We start from the raw sequence: 18,829 nt of genomic DNA on the forward strand, positions 1-18,829 counted from the left end.
TACTGTGCCTCGGCTTTTGTTTTATAACGTCAGCATATATCAGTACATTAGAGCAAAATCTTAGGATACTGGTGACATTTAAGTTAACTGGGGTAATATAGCATGTTTGCAACAGGTACACATTTAGCTATGGCCATTACAATTACATAATTAAAATGCATTTCACTATTTAAACTGTATCTATGTCACAATTATAACCTGTATGTAAAATATAGAATTGTAGCTACACACATCATTGCACAACAACTCCAACAAGCATTTTCTCTGTGAAAATGTATTGGCCTAATAAATGTGGATTTTAGTTATTATATGTATGACATACTGATGGATGTTCAGGCAGATCAAGTAGACTTTTGTATACAGTACAAACTGCATTATGACCTGGTTGCATGTATCTTCCACATACCAGTTAAAAGCAGGATGGGCGATCTTGAGAAACTAGCAAGAGTACACTAGATATTTAAAAATGATCCAGTCAAAAAAACAAGCCCAGTGTTGCCAATTCTTCTTTTTTTTTGTCCGATCATTTGATTTATTGATTACTGTCGGGATGTAATGAGAATTTCAACTAGCTTAGAATAAAAACATGTTTCTAAAATCTTTACCAACCCTGCCTTTAATTACTGTAAAACTGATTAATATGTTAATGATTGTAGGATTTCATCAAGACAGCTTTAGAATGCTGAATTTTCATAAGTTGTATGCATTTTATGAAAAGTTTAATGTCCAATAAAGCAAGACATTCGATGTGGTCAGAAGTGTCACGGTGTAGAGACACAACGAGAGTACAATTTGACATCGATGCAGCAGGGTAGAAAGTTAAACCACCAGAGTCCTGTTGGACCCCCCCTTATTAGTTTTATGGACACAAATAGCTTGCAGATCATAACTGTAGATCATAGTGAAAAGAATTACAGAGAGGTTTAAATTTAGGGCTGTCAATCAATTAAAATATTTAATCATCATTAATCGCATGATTGTCCATAGTTAATTGCGATGAATCGCAAATTAATCTCATATTTTTTATCTGTTCAAAATGTACCTTAAAGGGAGATTTGCCAGGTATTTAATACTCTTATCAACATGGGAGTGGGAAAATATGCTGCTTTATGCAAATATATATATATATTTATAATTGGAAATCAATTAACAACACAAAACAATGACAAATATTGTCCAGAAACCCTCACAGGTACTGCATTTAACATAAAGAAATATGCTCAAATCATAACATGGCAAACTGCAGCCCAACAGGCAACAACAGCTGTCAGTGTGTCAGTGAGCTGACTTGACTATGACTTGCCCCAAACTGCATGTGATTATCATAAAGTGGGCATGTCTGCAAATGGGGAGACTGGTGGGTACCCATAGAACCCATTTACATTCACATATCTGGAGGTCAGAGGTCAAGGGACCCCTTTGAAAATGGCCATGCCAGTTTTTCCTCGCCAAAATTTAGCACAAGTTTGGAACTTATTTAACCTCCTTGGCGACAAACTAGTATGACACGGTTGGTACCAATGGATTCCTTCAGTTTTCTAATTTCAAATGATGCGTTAAAGAAATTAGTGGCGTTAAAATGAATTTCCGTCAACGCGTTATTATCGTGTTAACTTTGAAAGCCCTAGTTTAGATCAATCAATAACAAACAGTATAGTGCTAAATAGGAAAATCTATGTGATCTGACTGTTCATTAATACAGACAGTAGTTACATCCACAGCATAATTCACGTTACCAAATAAACATGACCTCTTTATTGATCGGTCATAGATAATTGTCTGATTATATACTTGGTATAATCATGTTACAACGTCATTAATATAACAGATAATATTTGCAATATGAAGCAGCAATTCTCTTATAGGCTCACCTGTTATACTGAGGTACTCTTGCGGAGGGCGTCTCATTCCTAAGATGTGTGTTGTTTCACAATAATAGCCTGTGATATTTTAGAAAAGAAAAGAAAAGCATGAAATGTTAAGGGAACTGTGACCAAAGGCACTTCTGCTCTCTTTCAGGTGTAATTTCAAACATGCAACATCATTACAGATTATGTGAAATTTCAACATATCAAGAAATTATTTAAATGCATTACAATAAACTTGAAAGAATATATTTAAGTAAGCTCACTTATATAAAATGCAGTATCTAATAACGTTTAGCTTTTGGCATTAGAGCAGACATACTATAGAAGTAACGAATCACTACAATGTCACCATTTATATGCATGAAGGGTCATAATGGAAATGAAAGCTATTGTCCATATTTTCCAAATCTTTCACAAGAATATCCAATTACACATATTGAAATGAGATTTCATGAAAAATGTCATATTTAATGTGCATAAATTGGGCATATGTCACATCATTTCACATTATAATCAAAACATTATTTTGCAAGACTAAATTTTTTTAAATATAATGTAATTCAAACCCTACCTTTTTGCCCTGTTTGGCGTTTATGTGCAATGTTCAGTCTTCATCAGCAGAAAAAATACCCTTTAAATCTACAGGAGTCTTCCAGATCTGAGCGGCAAATGCACTAACGGATAACTTTATTGTCTGAATGGAGAAGGGTATAAGACGAAAGAAGGACACATGGAGGCAGGGTCCAATACTCAACACCTCCTCAAGTGACCCTCAGTAAATAACAAGCAATCTAACAATAGCAGCATCTGAAACCCCAGTTGGCTCGGATTTCAAACTTAAAGAGAGACAAGGTGCCTCACACCTTCCACTTGTGTGTACGTGTGATTGTACAAGTCGGAGACACAAGGACTGAGGACAGCTGGGAATGAGGCCTCTGACGGAGGCCTGGAATACATAAGAGCTAAGTAAAGGAGTTCAGAATTATGGTACGAAGGGGAACACATTATGTATGTCCTCTGTATGGAGGACGTTCTAAATAACTTCCTGTTGTTAGCTAGGCTGAGCAAGGTTCGTGAGAAGGCATCAGGGCCTGCCTGGTGTACGACATCCTTCAGAAGGTCTATCATGGATGCCGTCGAGTTACAAATAATATGCTATCTCCATTTCAACATTTACATATTGAAAATGTTTCTAGGAGTAAAGTAAAGACCTTTCTACCCTCAAACTCTGTTCATTAAAGTTGGAGCTTTAAACTTGTTTATCTGTTAAAGCTTCTGAAAACAGAAATGGTCGTTTTTTTTTTACTGTTTTTCTTTAAAAAGAAAGGGAAGTTTTTTAAAGGGCACGTGCTGCAAGAAAATAACAAATACAATACTAGATTCAGTGTTTTACCCCACCTAAAAAAAAATCAAGGATCAATTTTAATTTAGTCTAATCAGCCCGATGAGAAACAGAACAGAGTTTGATCTGGTTTGCATCTCAGGATGGGTGTCCCACAGTAGAAGTAATAATAATAATAATAATATCTTGGATTTATATAGCGCCTTTCATGAAACCCAAGGACGCTTAACAAAGACATAAATAAATACAACAAATGTAACAGTAGCTAGAGGCCATAGGCCTTGGTGAAGAGGTGGGTTTTGAGGAGTCTTTTGAAGGTGTCCAGAGATGGTGCGTTGCGGAGCTCTATGGGGAGAGAGTTCCAAAGTGTGGGGGCTGTCACACTGAAGGCTCTGTCCCCAAAAGTTCTCATTCTTGTGTGAGGGATGGAGAGCTGACCCGTGCCTGAGGATCTAAGGTTCCGGGGCTGTGTGTAAGGGTGGAGGAGGTCAGATAGGTACTGAGGAGCCAGGGCGTTGAGGGATTTGTAGGTGAGGAGGAGGATTTTGTAGGTGATGCGGGACTTGACCGGGAGCCAGTGGAGGTGGATGAGGGTGGGGGTGATGTGCTGCCAGGGCTTGGTGCGGGTGAGAACCCTGGCAGCAAATATAGTAGCAGACATTTATTGGGTTGAGCACCTCACAGATGTGAATGAGCACAGATATTTCTTATAATATTAATAATATAATAATAATATTCTTAACAGGATGTTATTGGAATAAGATCAATTTCCACTGGATAAAAACTGGACTAAAAGCTAAAGGAACTAACATCAAAATACAAACACTAAATCGTTTTGCCATAGAAGATGCATTGCCTCTCAAAGATGTTTGAATAAGTTCATATAAAACTCACAATATCCATATTCATACAAACATTTTCTCAAGGCGTTAGTTTTGAGTCTTGACTTATATTGTTGTTCCCTGGCTGCGGTCGAAAGTAAAAAAATGTACTTTTCCTAACCGCTTTTCCTCGACCTCGATGGAAAACGTCATGAGGTCAAGGATAGATGTGAAGGAGAATTCAGAAGGACTTAGGAAAAGACAACTGTGGTGTTAAGAGAATCCGACTGCACGTACACTATAGGCTCAGTAATGATGATGTAACGGCGGCGGGTGTTAGTGTCAAAAGGAGCATGTTCACCCTGTGCTACTTCCCCTGCGGTGTGTGTGAGAGAGGGGTAGGACTATACTGCATGTGTAGGCCGTACTTCTTCCAACATGTAATATGTATTTATGTTGATTATTTGTTTTTGCTATATGTTTACTGTTCAATAATTAATTAAAAATATAGTGAAACCAAATGGTTGTCACCGTCCACTCATATTTATCAACATGAATACCTTTTAGTATATGACTGTATGATAATAATATGCAAGATAAGCATATTGTTTGTTTTCATGAACGGCCAAATGGTGCTTAGTTTTAAATGTTGCGGCCGCAAGGAATTGTGGGATATTATTATCTCCTTTCCTTTGGTAAAGGATGGTCCAGTGTATCCTATGCTAAAGGAGATAATAAAGGAAGCATTATAGCACCTTTCCTTAACATTTAGAGGATTCAAATAGCTCTTATCACGGCTGCTACTGAGATACTTCCGGGTGATTTCACTCCATTTAGGAACCTTCCTAAGAGAGAAAAATACTTTTCATCCGCAGCCATTGTTTGAAATGTCTGTAGAGTAAATGAATGGCTGTCTATTGCTTAATCACCTGTTGCTGCTCCTCTCCCTGTGAAGACTTCACTCCTTCCACCGCCGTGCGTCACAAGCTGTCCCCAGGCTGTCCACCAAATCATTAGTGCTGTGAAGGCAGCCAGCAGGAATTTCACAGGTTATCTTTGGGCTCAAGGATACAACACCATGCCAGAAGGCAAAGACAAGGGTAAAAGCAAGGGTACCAACCAATAATTTGACTAGCCTACTCTATGCAACTAATAAAATAAAGTCATAAACATGTTTGCATTTGATGCTGTGTAAAGTCCTAGTTTCTACAGACTGTTTGGGAATTTCTAAAAAGCCAGTCAACCTCAATAAAAGGTCTTGGTACAGAAACCAGGAAGGAAAGGTGTACACAATACTTGAGGCAAATGGTGGCTGGTCAACAATGACCCAACAAATATATTTTTACACCTTGCTTTTGCAACAAATACACTAGTAGCTTTGGATAATAATGGCCAAAATAACTCATCTTAGAGAAGCATTCAAAGTAGGGCTGTTGTAGCGGGCTCAGTTTTAAAACTGGAGTGAAGATACTAGTATATGAAACTAGAAAACCTAAAGAATCCATTGGTAAAATATTGATCCAGTATTTAGGTTTAATGCTTATGTATTTCATTGCATCCTTTTTTAAAAAAATGAAGAAACATTACAATAAAGAAAATGCAACTAACGTTGTGTCTGTAATAAGGTCAAATATATTGGACATTTCATTACTGAAGACATGACAGATGATGATATTTATAGGCAATGCCACAAGTTGTACGCACAAGCAAACATTCTCTTATGGAAGTTTAGTATGTGTTCAGACAGAGTGAAGACGTCTCTGTTCAGATTATATTGTACACCACTGTATTCAGCCCATTTTTGGTCAAACTATAAAAAAGCGAGCTACAGAGACTTCAGGTCACATATAATGATGCAATGAGAATATTACTAAAAAGACCAAGATGTTCCAGTGCAAGTGAAATGTTTGTGTCATAAAGGCAGGCATAAATACCTTTCAAACTTTATTAAGAAATCTCATGTACAAATTTATATGCCGGCTTAATCACTCTGAGAATGACATAATTTTGCGGTTGTCTAACATCAGATTTAGCACTACACAGTACCAATCACAGCTGTGGAGGCACTGGTATAGTTCCTTATATGTAAGGCATTGATGTATGTATATGTATATATTTATATTTTTAATATCTTTTTTTTTTTAACTTAGTAACTTATACAATCATAATCACATTCTTTACCACTGTATTTTCATTTTACAGCTGTCTCTTTGTTTTTACACAAAATGTCACAACTTAAAACAAGGGGGAGAGAGAAAACACAAAAAAACAAAACAAGACTTCATCTTAAACTGTAATTTCAATTCAATTAAAAAAGGGAGGACACATACTTAAACAATCCAAAGAATTAAAATAAAATAAAGTTAAATAAAAAATAAATGAATTAGTTTGAATTGAAATTGAATTGAGTCACACTGAAAGTGAAACCAAGAGTCATACCTCGGACTTCCGGGCAGAGCAGGACAAGCCTCACGACAAAGCTCACGTTCAAATGTTGTCTACGGACTTTGCTGTCTATATTACAATGTTGTATATCCATGTGATAATACAAGCAGGTGGCTGTCGCTGAGTATTTAAGCGTATTTATTGAATAACAATAGAAAAAGCAGCTAGCACTGTACGTTAGCTGCCTGTTTCCTAGTTCGGACGGCTAACATTCTACTTTAACTACTAATATAAATTATGGTGTAATGTTATCAGTTAATTTAATGACGCAAAACTAAAGTCTAACTTCTTACCTTTCTATCCAAATATCGTTTTAATCATTTACTTTAGATTTGACTTTACCAGAGTCGGTAAAAGGAGGCTAACGCCGGTGAATTAACCGACCGTGCGCCAGGTATCAAGTTCATGTGTCGTCCACATCAACACATCCGGGACCTTATTTCCGTCCTTCACAATAAGATATCACAATTTCAACACCTCCAAATTATGCAATAAAAGCTCCTTAATTTAGATTTTGACTGTATACCACCACTTGCTGGATGTTTTATTAACCCTCTGAGACCCACAATAGACCAGTTTTGGTCTTTTTTTAAAATTAATTAATTAATTAATTAATCATTTAATTCAAATTAATTGTAAAAGTGTATAAGGGCTTAGAACATTATGATAGAAGTATATTATTTCCATCCCCATGCTCTATTATGTCTCATAAGTTGTTGCAGAAATTGTTGGGTTATACCATTTGTTACACAGATTTGGTGCTAAATTTATTTTTTTCCCCTTTTGATAAGTGATCAAAAATATCAATAATCCCTCCAAAATACCACATTAAGACACCAATACCTTGAGGAACACCATAGAAAAAGCCATGCTGGTATTTGGTATCAAACAATTTGACATTTGGCGACCCGGTTTTGTCTTTTTTAGAGAGGTACAGGGGGTCTTTAGGGGGAGATAGCAGGTCAACAGTAGATGTCACATAGAAGTGGTGTACATCATCTGAATGCTGGGAACCTGAAGCTTAATTTGAGATGCAGTTCAGCACTGTGTGTCAAGTTGTTCTAGTCATAAATCATAAATAAATATTAATTAATTAATTAAAATGAATTGTAAAAGTGTATAAGGGCTTAGAACATTATGATAGAACATTATGATGGCCATCCCCATGCTCTATTATGTCTCATAAGTTGTTGCAGCAATTTTTGAGGTTGATACCATTTGTTACACAGATTTGGTGCTGAATTTAACAATTTTTTTACCATTTGAGAATTCATAAAAATGATCAATAATCCCTCCAAAATACCACATTAAGACACCAAGACCTCGAGGAACAACATAGAAAAAGCCATGCTGTGATTTGGGATCAAAAACTTTTGACATTTGGAGATTTCTGCAAGAATTGCATTTTATCGGCAATTGGATGGCGAGCACTTTCTGTTGTGTAAACAGCTCAGAAACCCCCTTATTGTCAATCTACCTAGAAAAGCCATCCATCCTCTGAATACTCTAGGTCTCTAGTTTGTGGCTGTAAAGTTTCATGAGGCTGTGATTATCCTAGAGGTCACCACAGGTCATTTTATACAGTTTCAAAAAATGGTCTCCTATGGTGACTAACATCATCACACATGAATACAGTTGGGCTCATTGGATCCACAAGAGTCTCAGCTTTACCAAATTTATGTAATTCGAGGACTGTTTAGGGACCCCAGTATGCAGAAATATTCAAATACACCATTATTACGCCCCAAACTGCATGTGATTATCATAAAGTGGGCATGTCTGTAAAGGGGAGACTCGTGGGTACAAATAGAACCCATTTTAATTCACATATCTTGAGGTCAGAGGTCAAGTGACCCGTTTGAAAATGGCCATGCCAAAGTTACAACCACCCTTGTACGATAAAGATTAATATAAATATAAATATAAATGGCACTACATCAGTAAATGTGTATATTGTAAATGAGTGTATAGAAGAAATGACACGACTGTGACACTGCCCGGTCTTTTGCTCATCTTTTTATTTCATGATTAATATTCACATCACTGGTTAACAATGAATCACAATGAACATCTCTTTCATACCAAATATTCAGAATTGAAGGGGGAGAGATGAGCTCTATCTAACAGGACAGATGCCTCTAACAACCAGCAGTTTGTTTGTTGTCTTCTGCATGCTCTTGCTATGGTGTTGTGCCCTACAGAATAACACAGCACACTACAGTGGATCCACGCCACGGCACTGAAAAGCAGACTCTTTTTGCCTGTTTCCTCTCAATTTGTAATGAAATCCGGTAAACAAAGCCTGTCTAATAATTTAAATCAATACAATATTTATCGTGTAGAAAGCGGTACACAGTTCTAGTTTGGTGCTCTCCTTGATAAACAGACTGTCGGAATACTGGTTTTACTGCACTACCGTCTGGTAGCTGCTGTATATGCGGTAAAGGACCAGCCCAGTTGCACAGCAGTTCGTGAGACAGTCATGAAATTGAATGTATTGATTCGTGCACATATACATGAATTTCCCATTTTTTTTCGTGAGGGCCACCACGGAATAAATTTGCATGTAATCCACGTAATTGTGAACCGGGAAGTATAAAAACGTTCGCCCAGGATACCGATGTTCGTGTCCCGTGTGAAACCACAAGTCAAAGATGATTTATTTCTCATGTAACTTCTGTAATTAAGTTAAAGCACTTCCGGAGTTATTCTTACCCAAATCGCGATCTTTTCCTAAACCTAACTAAGTAGTTTTTGTCACGTAACTTCCGTGCTTGTGTTACGCCACTACCGGAGTTGTTTTAACCCAAACTGCGATCTTTTCCAAACGCTAACTAAGTAGTTTTTGTCACGTAACTTATGTACTTAAGTTATGCCACTACCAGAATTATTTAAACCCAAACTACGATCTTTTCCTAAAGCTAACTAAGTAGTTTTTGTCACTGAACTTCCGTACTTAAGTTACGCCACTTCCGGAATTATTTAAACCCAAACCGCGATCTTTTCCTAAAGCTAACTAAGTAGTTTTGTTGCCTAAACCCAACCAAGTCGATCTTTTCCGATGCCTAACGGAATAGTTTTGTTGCCTAACCGAGTCAATCTATTCCTAAACCTAACTAAATAGATTTACTTTAAAAAGACTGGAGCAGAGATTGACACGTGCGTCACGATAAAATGTACACGAATCAAATAGATAAAATTTCGTGACCATTTCACGAACAGCCGTGAGACTGACAGTGTTGAAAGGACACAAGTAGAGAAGAAAGCTACTTTTCAGTGCGGTGATGCTGACAAGCCTCTGTAGGTGGGAGACACAGCTAGGGGCTCCAGGTGCATATCTACCAACACTCCCTTTTAATTCTTCATAACCATTTTCCCAGTTACGTTTCAGGCAATTAGCCGTCTCTCTTATAAGTACAGTTTAAGTTCAAACTTGCTGTATGTTTGAGCTCATTGTTCGAGTTTTATTCATTGTGCAAATTTGTCCAAAATTTCCTTTTATTTTCACCGTTTGATATCAACACTGGGAAGATAGTTTGGTCCGAGACGTCCCTTAATTCAGTCCCGTGTTGGTAGGTATGTCAAGGTGTCTATATAGGAGCTGTCTAATACACAACATTACATTCTACCACATGCCAAAAGACTAAGCCTGGTTAGTCTAACGGGAAGGGGGGTGGCGGTCGGCGAGAGAAAGGGCTGACCAGTGTGCGTCAGGTGTTACATGTACAGTAGTGCATTAGTGGAAGAGTGGAAACCAATCATCTGTTTTTAATGAACCAACCATACGATTCTGAAGTGCGTTATTTTTGTTTTCTGTGATTTTCCAGGTTTTTCTGTCTTGTTTGTTAAGTCGCGTATCGGACCATACCAAACACGACACACACTGCCTCCCTTCCTGCCCGTCAATTTTAATCCGGTAAATAGTGTTTCCATATGTGATCTATCTTCCAAAAACAGAACAGAGACAAATCTCAAACATGTATTCATAATTCTTGCACCTTTAATACATTTGAAAAACATTCTTGAAACTTCAGCAGCCCTTTTCTTGGCGGGAAAAAAAGGCAGACTCTGAAAAAAAGAAAAAGTACACTTTTCCTTTCTTATGCTTTCAATCTTATAATAATAATAATAATACCATTATTAACCTAACGGGTTCATGAACGTGAAATCCGTCAACATCCACAACACCCTGTTAAGAAGTACGATTTTTTTTTTCTCTTTTTTTTGTTTGATTTTTATTATTTATTTGAGTTACTTCTGGAGTGATAAAAACATGGTGGAAACTATATACAAGGGACAGTGTGACATACTAGTGGAAGGGTGGTGTTCAAGCGCTATAACTGGGGGATCAAACAGCTGAGAACGGACATCAGAGTGAATCTGGTTATTACCTTCTGACCAAGCTGTAAAGTTGCACATACCGGCTACTACTGAGTATTAAAAGCATAAATCGAGTCTTAAACCCTAATTATATCCTCAATGATACCTTAACTTTAAGGGATAAGGTGGCCCATTGGTCTTCATACCAAATATCTGAAGAGTAGTCTGGGACCATAATTACCTCTGTTGGACAGCTATAGCCTGACCCATACTAGATTTTTGAGGCCGATACCAATATAAATCTGATAACAAATGATTCCGCTGATATTCAGTTTTGTATATAAACACATAACATAAACAAAGAAATTCCACAATGGATCCATTAAATTTCTTAACTTGTGACCAAGATTTGCACTGAGCAGATTTTTAGAGTTGAAAAATGTACTTTGTGGTGGATAAACGCTGCTTCTAAACAACCTCAAACGCATCTTTGTCATTTACGTACAGCTATTTGTCGTTACTTATCAGCCGGCAAATGCACTGATACTGAACGACAGGCCTGCTTTAAGCTAGTTTTGGCCGAAATCGACCCGATTCTACTATAAAGTCACAATAAATCTTCTTACACAACAACTGAAGATTGACTGTCATCTAATGCGTCGCCCTGGTGGCCAAGCGGTTTAAGATGTTGACCATGCCCAGGGACCTTTGTTACATGTGATCACCTATATCATTTCCTGTCTGCTCTCTCCCGTCTGTGGATCTAATAAAGGCACAAATGCCTTTCCAAGGAAAGGTAATAATACAATTTCCAAATTGTGGGGAATTGATAGATGTATATGTGAAAAAATGCAACGTAAATTGAACATTTTTTTAATTTAATTTCACTGTAACTTCACTGAAATCCCACAAAATTACAAATTGTGACCCTTAACTGGATTTATAATAAATCTGAAGAATTGTAATCTTTATCATTATCTACTATCATTAGCAGCTGTCTGTTTTACAGGTCGCAGGATAAATCTCACTGGTTTGGAGGCTTCTCTTAGTAATTAAAGAAATTAACCATACGGCATTGGAACTGCTGCATTTTTACTGTTTTAGGATAATGACAATCACTTAGAATTACTTAAAGGCGCTAAATTCCAAATTCAGAGCAAATCTATGATTGATGTATTGCCTCCACACGGCTCTCAACATGGCGAAGGCTAGCCGCTAATGGCGCAAACAATGGCACCAGTGCTGACAGAGCTAGCAGTGTCTACCGAGTGGGGAACTGGAGGGTGGGCGCTACGCTACGATCAGGACGGCATTATCAGCGGTAACTGCCTTATTAGCACAGTGCAAATCGGCGGCAGTTAGCTAGCCAGTGGGACACACTCACTGGGACTCGGTCGGACCGGCTAGTACGTAAATAAATTACATAAAAGCTTGGATTACAACACACACAGAGGTGTGTGACTTCATTCTCTGCTCAGGTAGACATTACTCCTTTATATCTTTACATAGCAAATAAATGTTTGCTGCTATATTAATACTCAAAACACATAAAATTAGGCTCCTCAAAGTTCAGTATGTTCCTTTAAACTGACTACTAACTGCCCACTTGGGAAATGTGCTTTTGTAGCTTGGTCAGAAGGTAATAACCAGCGAACGTTGACAGGATCAACATGAGGGCAGACTGGAGAGTCGAGTGTTAAACCATCATGGCCAATAGCACAACACCGATGACCAAAGTTCCACTAAAAATCCACTAAGCTGACCAAGATAAAGGGGGTACCGACGTGCCATTCAGGATACACGACATCAGGTCATCCGGTCATATGGTAACATGCTCTAACACCGAGCTTCCAACACACATTAAGACTAAAACTCCCTCCGTTTATATGCACAAACCACCGTCTACACCTGCTTTCATCCCTTTGTTCTTCCATTCCCGAAGAAAGATTCACATTATCGCTTTCACATATGATCCACACATGTCATGTTTTTTTACTTTTAGGCAACTCATGGGCATGGTTTGGAGGGAACAGGACAATATTAAATATGCTTTTAGTTGCCTATAGTCTTTATTGTTGACTATGTGATCACTTGCTCTTTGATTATCATAACTTTTATCTAACTACCAAGACGGTTATGCTCCCAAAAAGCACACACGTACAGAACACAGCTGACAATGTTTTACCAATATACAGTAAAGCAACTTTTTATATCACTTGAGTGCATCAGGAAATAAACAAGACTGTGTTCAAAGTGTACAAGACTTTTGAGTTTCAAGGGGAGCTGTACATAATTAATACGATTTCTATTAGCGTTCCATCCAGATACGATAATATAGCGTGGCCATCAATGAGAACAGTATATGTAAACTGGACTGAAGCGACTCTAATGGTGATGTAAGGTTTCTCAGTCAGCCTTTGTTAAGTCTCAGAGCCAGACTATCAGTGTTCTAGAGGCTAAGCAGCGCTCTCTACAGGATGGATGCAGTAGTAACACTTCACACATCTGACAACTACGGCAACAACCCCACAAAACACGTCACTAAGTCCTTCGTAGTTTTAAGCGGAGACCATCCCAACCTTTAATGCACAATGCATAGAATAAGAGTGAGTAGATAGGGGCCTTCTCCACTAAGATAAGCTGCTTCTACTCATTTCATCTGGTGTGACACACGACAATGCTTTTGGTCTGTAAATCAAAGTCACATCACAGTGTTCGTTTTAATAGAATCCAAAATGCATTGCACTGAATTTAGATGATTTACTTATAAATAATAAAAAACACTCCACACTAGATAATTAAAGACGATTAACAAAACTGAGAAAATGTTCCCTATAACTTTAGGCAAATTTGTCATCTACCACTGATTTATATTTTCTTCGTAGCTGAGCGCACTATGATGATTTTAAAATGTGGATCTCTATTTTACAAGTACAGATTCGTCCACTAGAAAGAACAACTTCAAACACCGCTGATGGTCCCAACTACAGTATTTGCAGGCCGTTCCCGGTTCTGCCTCGCTGAAAATACTGCTGCATTCATGGCATTTTGGAGCTGGGCAGTTCCTGCTGTCCAGTGTAAAATCATTTATAATTATTATAATTTTTTAACGAGAATTTTCATATTTTAGAAAATATCCAATAAAAATGTAAAAAAAAACAATGTACTTCCATCTATTTACACTACAGATGTTGTTTAAAATATATGCCAGAGAAACCTAAAAACTTGATCATCTGCTACTGCGTAGTATTCACCCTAAGCAAAGAGACAACAGCCGCTGCCGCCATTTTGGACTGAAAACGCTCAATATATTTATAATATTTTTATTGTTCAACGCAGGCCATTTTGGTTGAGACATTAAATATATGACAATAGAATAGAAATAATTTTGTTTCACTTTTTAACGGCGGATGTTTTACTGGCGCCCGGGAGTCGCTTTCAGTCCAAAATGGCGGGAGCGTAGCTCTGCTGCTGGGCGCTGACGTTGCAATGGAACAAACAATTGACTTTCACCTCTTGGTAGTATATTGTACGTTCTTTGCCTCAAGTGGCTCGTAGTAGCTCTAAGTAGGTTCAATCTACTAGAAAGTCTACTACTAGAAATTAATCAGTCACTTAAAAAGTTGCAAATAAAATGCCAACTTCAGACTCGCCATGAATGTAACATTATTCCCTTTAACCTTCACATCTTCCTGCAAGTGGACTCTTGGTAACTCTTCATTTTACAGTTCCGCAGATTTCATGGGAATTAGGTGATAATTAGCAAGTAACCTGTTTGAAATTTCAAACTAGCCGATTATCACTTAATTACCATGAAATTTGCGGACCTGTAAAATGAAGTGTTACCTGACTCTCTTAACCACCTGTTAACTTCTGTGGTCGTTCTCTGTCTCTGTCATGTGTGTATTCGCCGTAACACGTAACAGGAGGCGTTCCCAACTAAGATCACTGTATTGCTGTCAGAGAGTTGGAGTGAAACACAGGAAATAGACGAGAAGTGGGGGCCGGGGTGAGGTGAGCCTATGATGGAAAATGTCAGACGATGACTGTGATAGGAACAACACACCGACACAGCTCATCATTGTTTTAACGATATCAGCATAGACCACCAAAATACAATAAAAGAGTAGTTTTCATTAACAGAGAAATGCTTGCTATGAACAGCATACCGTTTTTTTATTTCAGGGTGTGTGTATAATATACTGTATGTGTATATATGTGCTGTTTGTATATGTGTGTGTGTGCATGCACATCGACAAGCATGTGTGTGCTTTCCAGTGTATATATCTGTGCTTATGTGTGTGAAGAAAGTTAGCAGGTCTCACAGAGAGGATTCTAAGACGCACCGGCTAGCGGGAGGACTTCCTCTCCACTGGGGGTGAACCACATGACCAGGAAGTACCACATGCGCGAGAGAAAGGAGCTGCTGTCTGTCTGTCTGTCTCTTAATAGCCACGTGTGAACTGTAAATGCTAGACACAGCTCAGGGTGACTGCTGGGGTCGCTCACAGGAGAGTCTACAGGTGTATGAGTGGGACTGAAGGGTACATGGGAGGTCTGGGATCAGGCGGTTAGACAGTGTGGGTACCTAAGTAATAGTCTTTCTGAGAAGACTAAAAGGTTTAGTGCCCCCACATTTTTAGTGTTTTGGGTATTTAGAGATGAAGGTTAAGGGTTTGTAAGTGGTCTTTTTGCTTAAGGTGCTTTTTTTTTGTCATTTTTTAAATACTTTTATCAAACAAAACTGAACGGGGGGCTGCGGTACTGAAACATCCAACGTAGTTTGTGGACTTGTGCTACGACCACGTGACCGGGGCGGATCTAAATCAAAATGTTCCGCTTCACGAGCAGGACATGAACAGTTAAAGGGGACATATCATGCTCATTTTCAGGTTCATACTTGTATTTTGGGTTTCTACCAGAACATGTTTACATGCTTTAAAGCTCAAAAAACACATTATTGTTCCTCATACTGTATGTCTGAATATACCTGTATTCACCCTCCGTCTGAAACGCTCCGTTTTAGCGCCTGTCTCTTTAAAAAAGACCCCCCTACCGAAAAAGCCCAGTCTGCTCTGATTGGCTTGCGAGAAAAATATGGTGCACCCTTTGCAAAAGTAGTTCTCAAGCTGTAGGCGATATATTCTAATGAGCCCGCATGTGACATAGGAAGGCGGAGCCAAATCTGAATGGCTGACTGGGTCGTCTTATTTCACAGTTTGTGGGTTGGTAGGCACTCCAGATGCCCAAATGTATGAGCACAAGCACTTGAAAAAGTGATCTTTTCATGATACGTCCCCTTTAAGTAGTGTGCTATCACAGGAAGACTAGCGACCAATTTGTGGAAGCTAATGGGGAATACAAACAAATAAAGAATAAAGAACATTGTGTCGTAGTGAATTAAGGTCCGGGCACACCAGGAAGTGGAATGGTGAAATTCATCCGCACGTTTACTCGAATTATGTGGTTTTAGCGGCTTGGTGACGTAGGGAGGCTAATCGCAGGGCACGTTGGAAAAAATGCAAACCGCTAAGACTAGCAAGAAGAGAACATGCTAGCCTAGTCAGTCACAATACCGATTGCATTGTAATGAATGGATTTTGCCATAAAATCTCGCCTTTCAAAGTGCTGGCGTGACCGGGTCTTCACCCAGATAATAAGAGAAGTGCTACATACAGTATACTGTGCATTAATCATGTTGCTTGACTAAAAGGTGCTAGCAGCTAGCAGTTTAACTCCAAGGTTAAACACTTATCCTAAAGGGTTAAATACGCTCCTTCAAGGTTAAATACTGTGATCTTAACTGCAGTGCCAAACCCTTTTTTTGAGCCGAGGCTACCCAGAGAAGCCACAGAGCTCCCGCATCCCTTTTACTTCTACCCTTCTTCTTCTGATTATCATGCACTAAACACATCGTTAAATTATGTTTTCTAATTGCAGTAAAAGTCGTCCGCTTTGTTATAAATTTCTGTAACGAACTGTCAGTGAATGCATCTTTTCTTGAAGCATAACACAGGAATCCTCTGACATCCTGAACGCTTCTTTCCACACTGGTTTTCAAACTCTATCTTTAGACCTATTTCCAAACGTCTCCAATTGACCCCTTCGCTAAGTCCCGCCCCTTGAACGCAGACTGGCCAATCACAGCGTAGCATCGGCCAGCGTCAACCAGGGTCCGACAACTATCCGCCTCTGCTCCATAAACTCACATGCAATCGACTTTCTTCATCTTCAGGCTGGTTTTGTGGATTTCGAGCTGGTCGTGGTTAACACGTGGTGTAATAGTGATACTCGTTACCCGTCGTGGTTAACACGTTGTGTGATAGTGAACTCGTTTAGCACTATGCTACGCTAGCTACTGACGGTATACTGAATGTATACACATGCTGCTTTTGCTTTGTAATGATTTTAACAGTGAATACAAACATACCCGGGTGTTTTTCTTAATTTCATCGTCTTCTGTCTCGATCACCAGGTGACGGTGGTTCACTTTTATTTGTAGGCTTTAGCTTCTATCTTTATCTTTCATAACCCGTTTTCGCTGCTGAATCAGTTTGACATCCTGATGTATCCTCCAAACGTATATTGTAGACCTTTCTGTCTGCTTCTCTCTGAAATCGCCTTTTCCAAAAATGATATAATATTTTTGCAGGGATTGACAGTGTGGGCTCTATGGTAGCTCTGACGGCTTGACGGAGTAGCCGCGGCGGGGCGTGGCGGGGCGGGGCTTAGCAAAGGGGTCAATTGCATCCTCTCTACTCCACATAAGCCCCCGTCTTCTGCATCGATCACTGCTTACAGTAAGCATCATGGTATTAATTAACAGTCCAGAGATAAAGAAGCATTATTGTAATAAATGTGAGGTGAGACAAACTGGTGCAATGATACCAAGAGATGTAATGGGAGATAATTGTTAACTATCATGTAACAACATGCAGCGCCGTAGATACTGTAGATGTGGAAATAATCACTGGCAAGGGGGCTGGGATGTGGGAATGGAGGTGAGGCAAGTAGTAGCGTTAGCATAGGTCTGCTAACGAAAGTGGTTTTGAATTGTGAAGGCCTGTAGGAGGCACCATAGAATAGATTTAAAGAACTTGTGAGGCAGGGTGTTTAAACAGTGTTAGACTGATAGGTGGGGATATTCTAAACCTGGCTATGCTCGGTATACTTCCATACATCAATGACTACAATAGTGGGTTTATTGCGTAGGGTGGTGTTGTTAAATTTGGGGTTTTGAGGTTGGAAGTCCTCTAAATCAGTGCTCGTCAGTCGAGAAGCTGGTGGAACCTCGCACACAGAAACACAGACAAACAGCAAGTGCTCTTCTCTGTGGTAGGCAGGGCCAAAGGTCAACCGTCGAGAGGTCAAAGGTCAGGGTTGGTATAGCATGAAGCCGGCAGGCGGACCCCAGAGAAACACTGAGAGGCGATCGATCGGTTCGGTGCTGCGGTGGGAGCGAGATGAAGGGCGTGGGCCAAAGGGAAGTGACTGCGCCGTGGTAGGTTGGTTGGTCAGTTGATTGGCAGGTTGGCGAGCGCCATGCGTGTCCCGCCAAAATCTACAGGTCACTGGGACTCAATCTGTTGAGGAGAAGAGACTGGGATTAAGAAATGAGGAAGAGATAAAGATGGCATGAAAAGTGATACTGAGACAGGGGTGGACATTTCCCAGAGTTTCAGTCTCACCAGCCAGATGGCAGGCTGGTACTGTTCCTGCGCAGGTTCATATGAATCATGGAACAAATTATAAAACATTCCTGTTTTTATTATTGCATTAACACTAAAGCCATCCATCAGTTAGACAGTTTGGCAACTGCATCGGGTGGCAGAAGTCTGTTGTCCCTCTGAAGTCAGGGAGTCTGGAGGCCAGCTGCACTGCCAGAGATGGATGAATCCACTAAGACCGGCTAATCTTTAGTCTGTAGGTCTCTTCGTGATTTCATTTAGCAGCAAATTGTCCGCTATTTTTACCACTCTGCTCCATCAGACACGTAGCAGAGAGCAGAGAACACACACACATGTATTCACAAT

The 18,829-nt window shown here is 39.2% G+C and overlaps 1 protein-coding gene across 5 annotated transcripts in view; it reads right to left on the reverse strand.

Moving 5' to 3' along the window:
• Positions 1-8,476: 8,476 nt before the first annotated feature.
• Positions 8,477-18,829, reverse strand: part of LOC141776544 (uncharacterized) — a 98,293-nt gene continuing 87,940 nt past the window's right edge. For all 5 annotated transcript variants that reach the window (XM_074650198.1, XM_074650200.1, XM_074650199.1 and 2 more), the window contains one exon: positions 8,477-18,379. In XM_074650198.1, coding sequence (XP_074506299.1) covers positions 18,375-18,379 — 5 coding nt within the window. In that variant the 3' untranslated portion in view covers positions 8,477-18,374. The remainder of the gene's footprint in view (positions 18,380-18,829) is intronic.

Source organism: Sebastes fasciatus, chromosome 11 (genome assembly GCF_043250625.1).
Source record: "Sebastes fasciatus isolate fSebFas1 chromosome 11, fSebFas1.pri, whole genome shotgun sequence".
NCBI classification, from domain to species: domain Eukaryota; kingdom Metazoa; phylum Chordata; class Actinopteri; order Perciformes; family Sebastidae; genus Sebastes; species Sebastes fasciatus.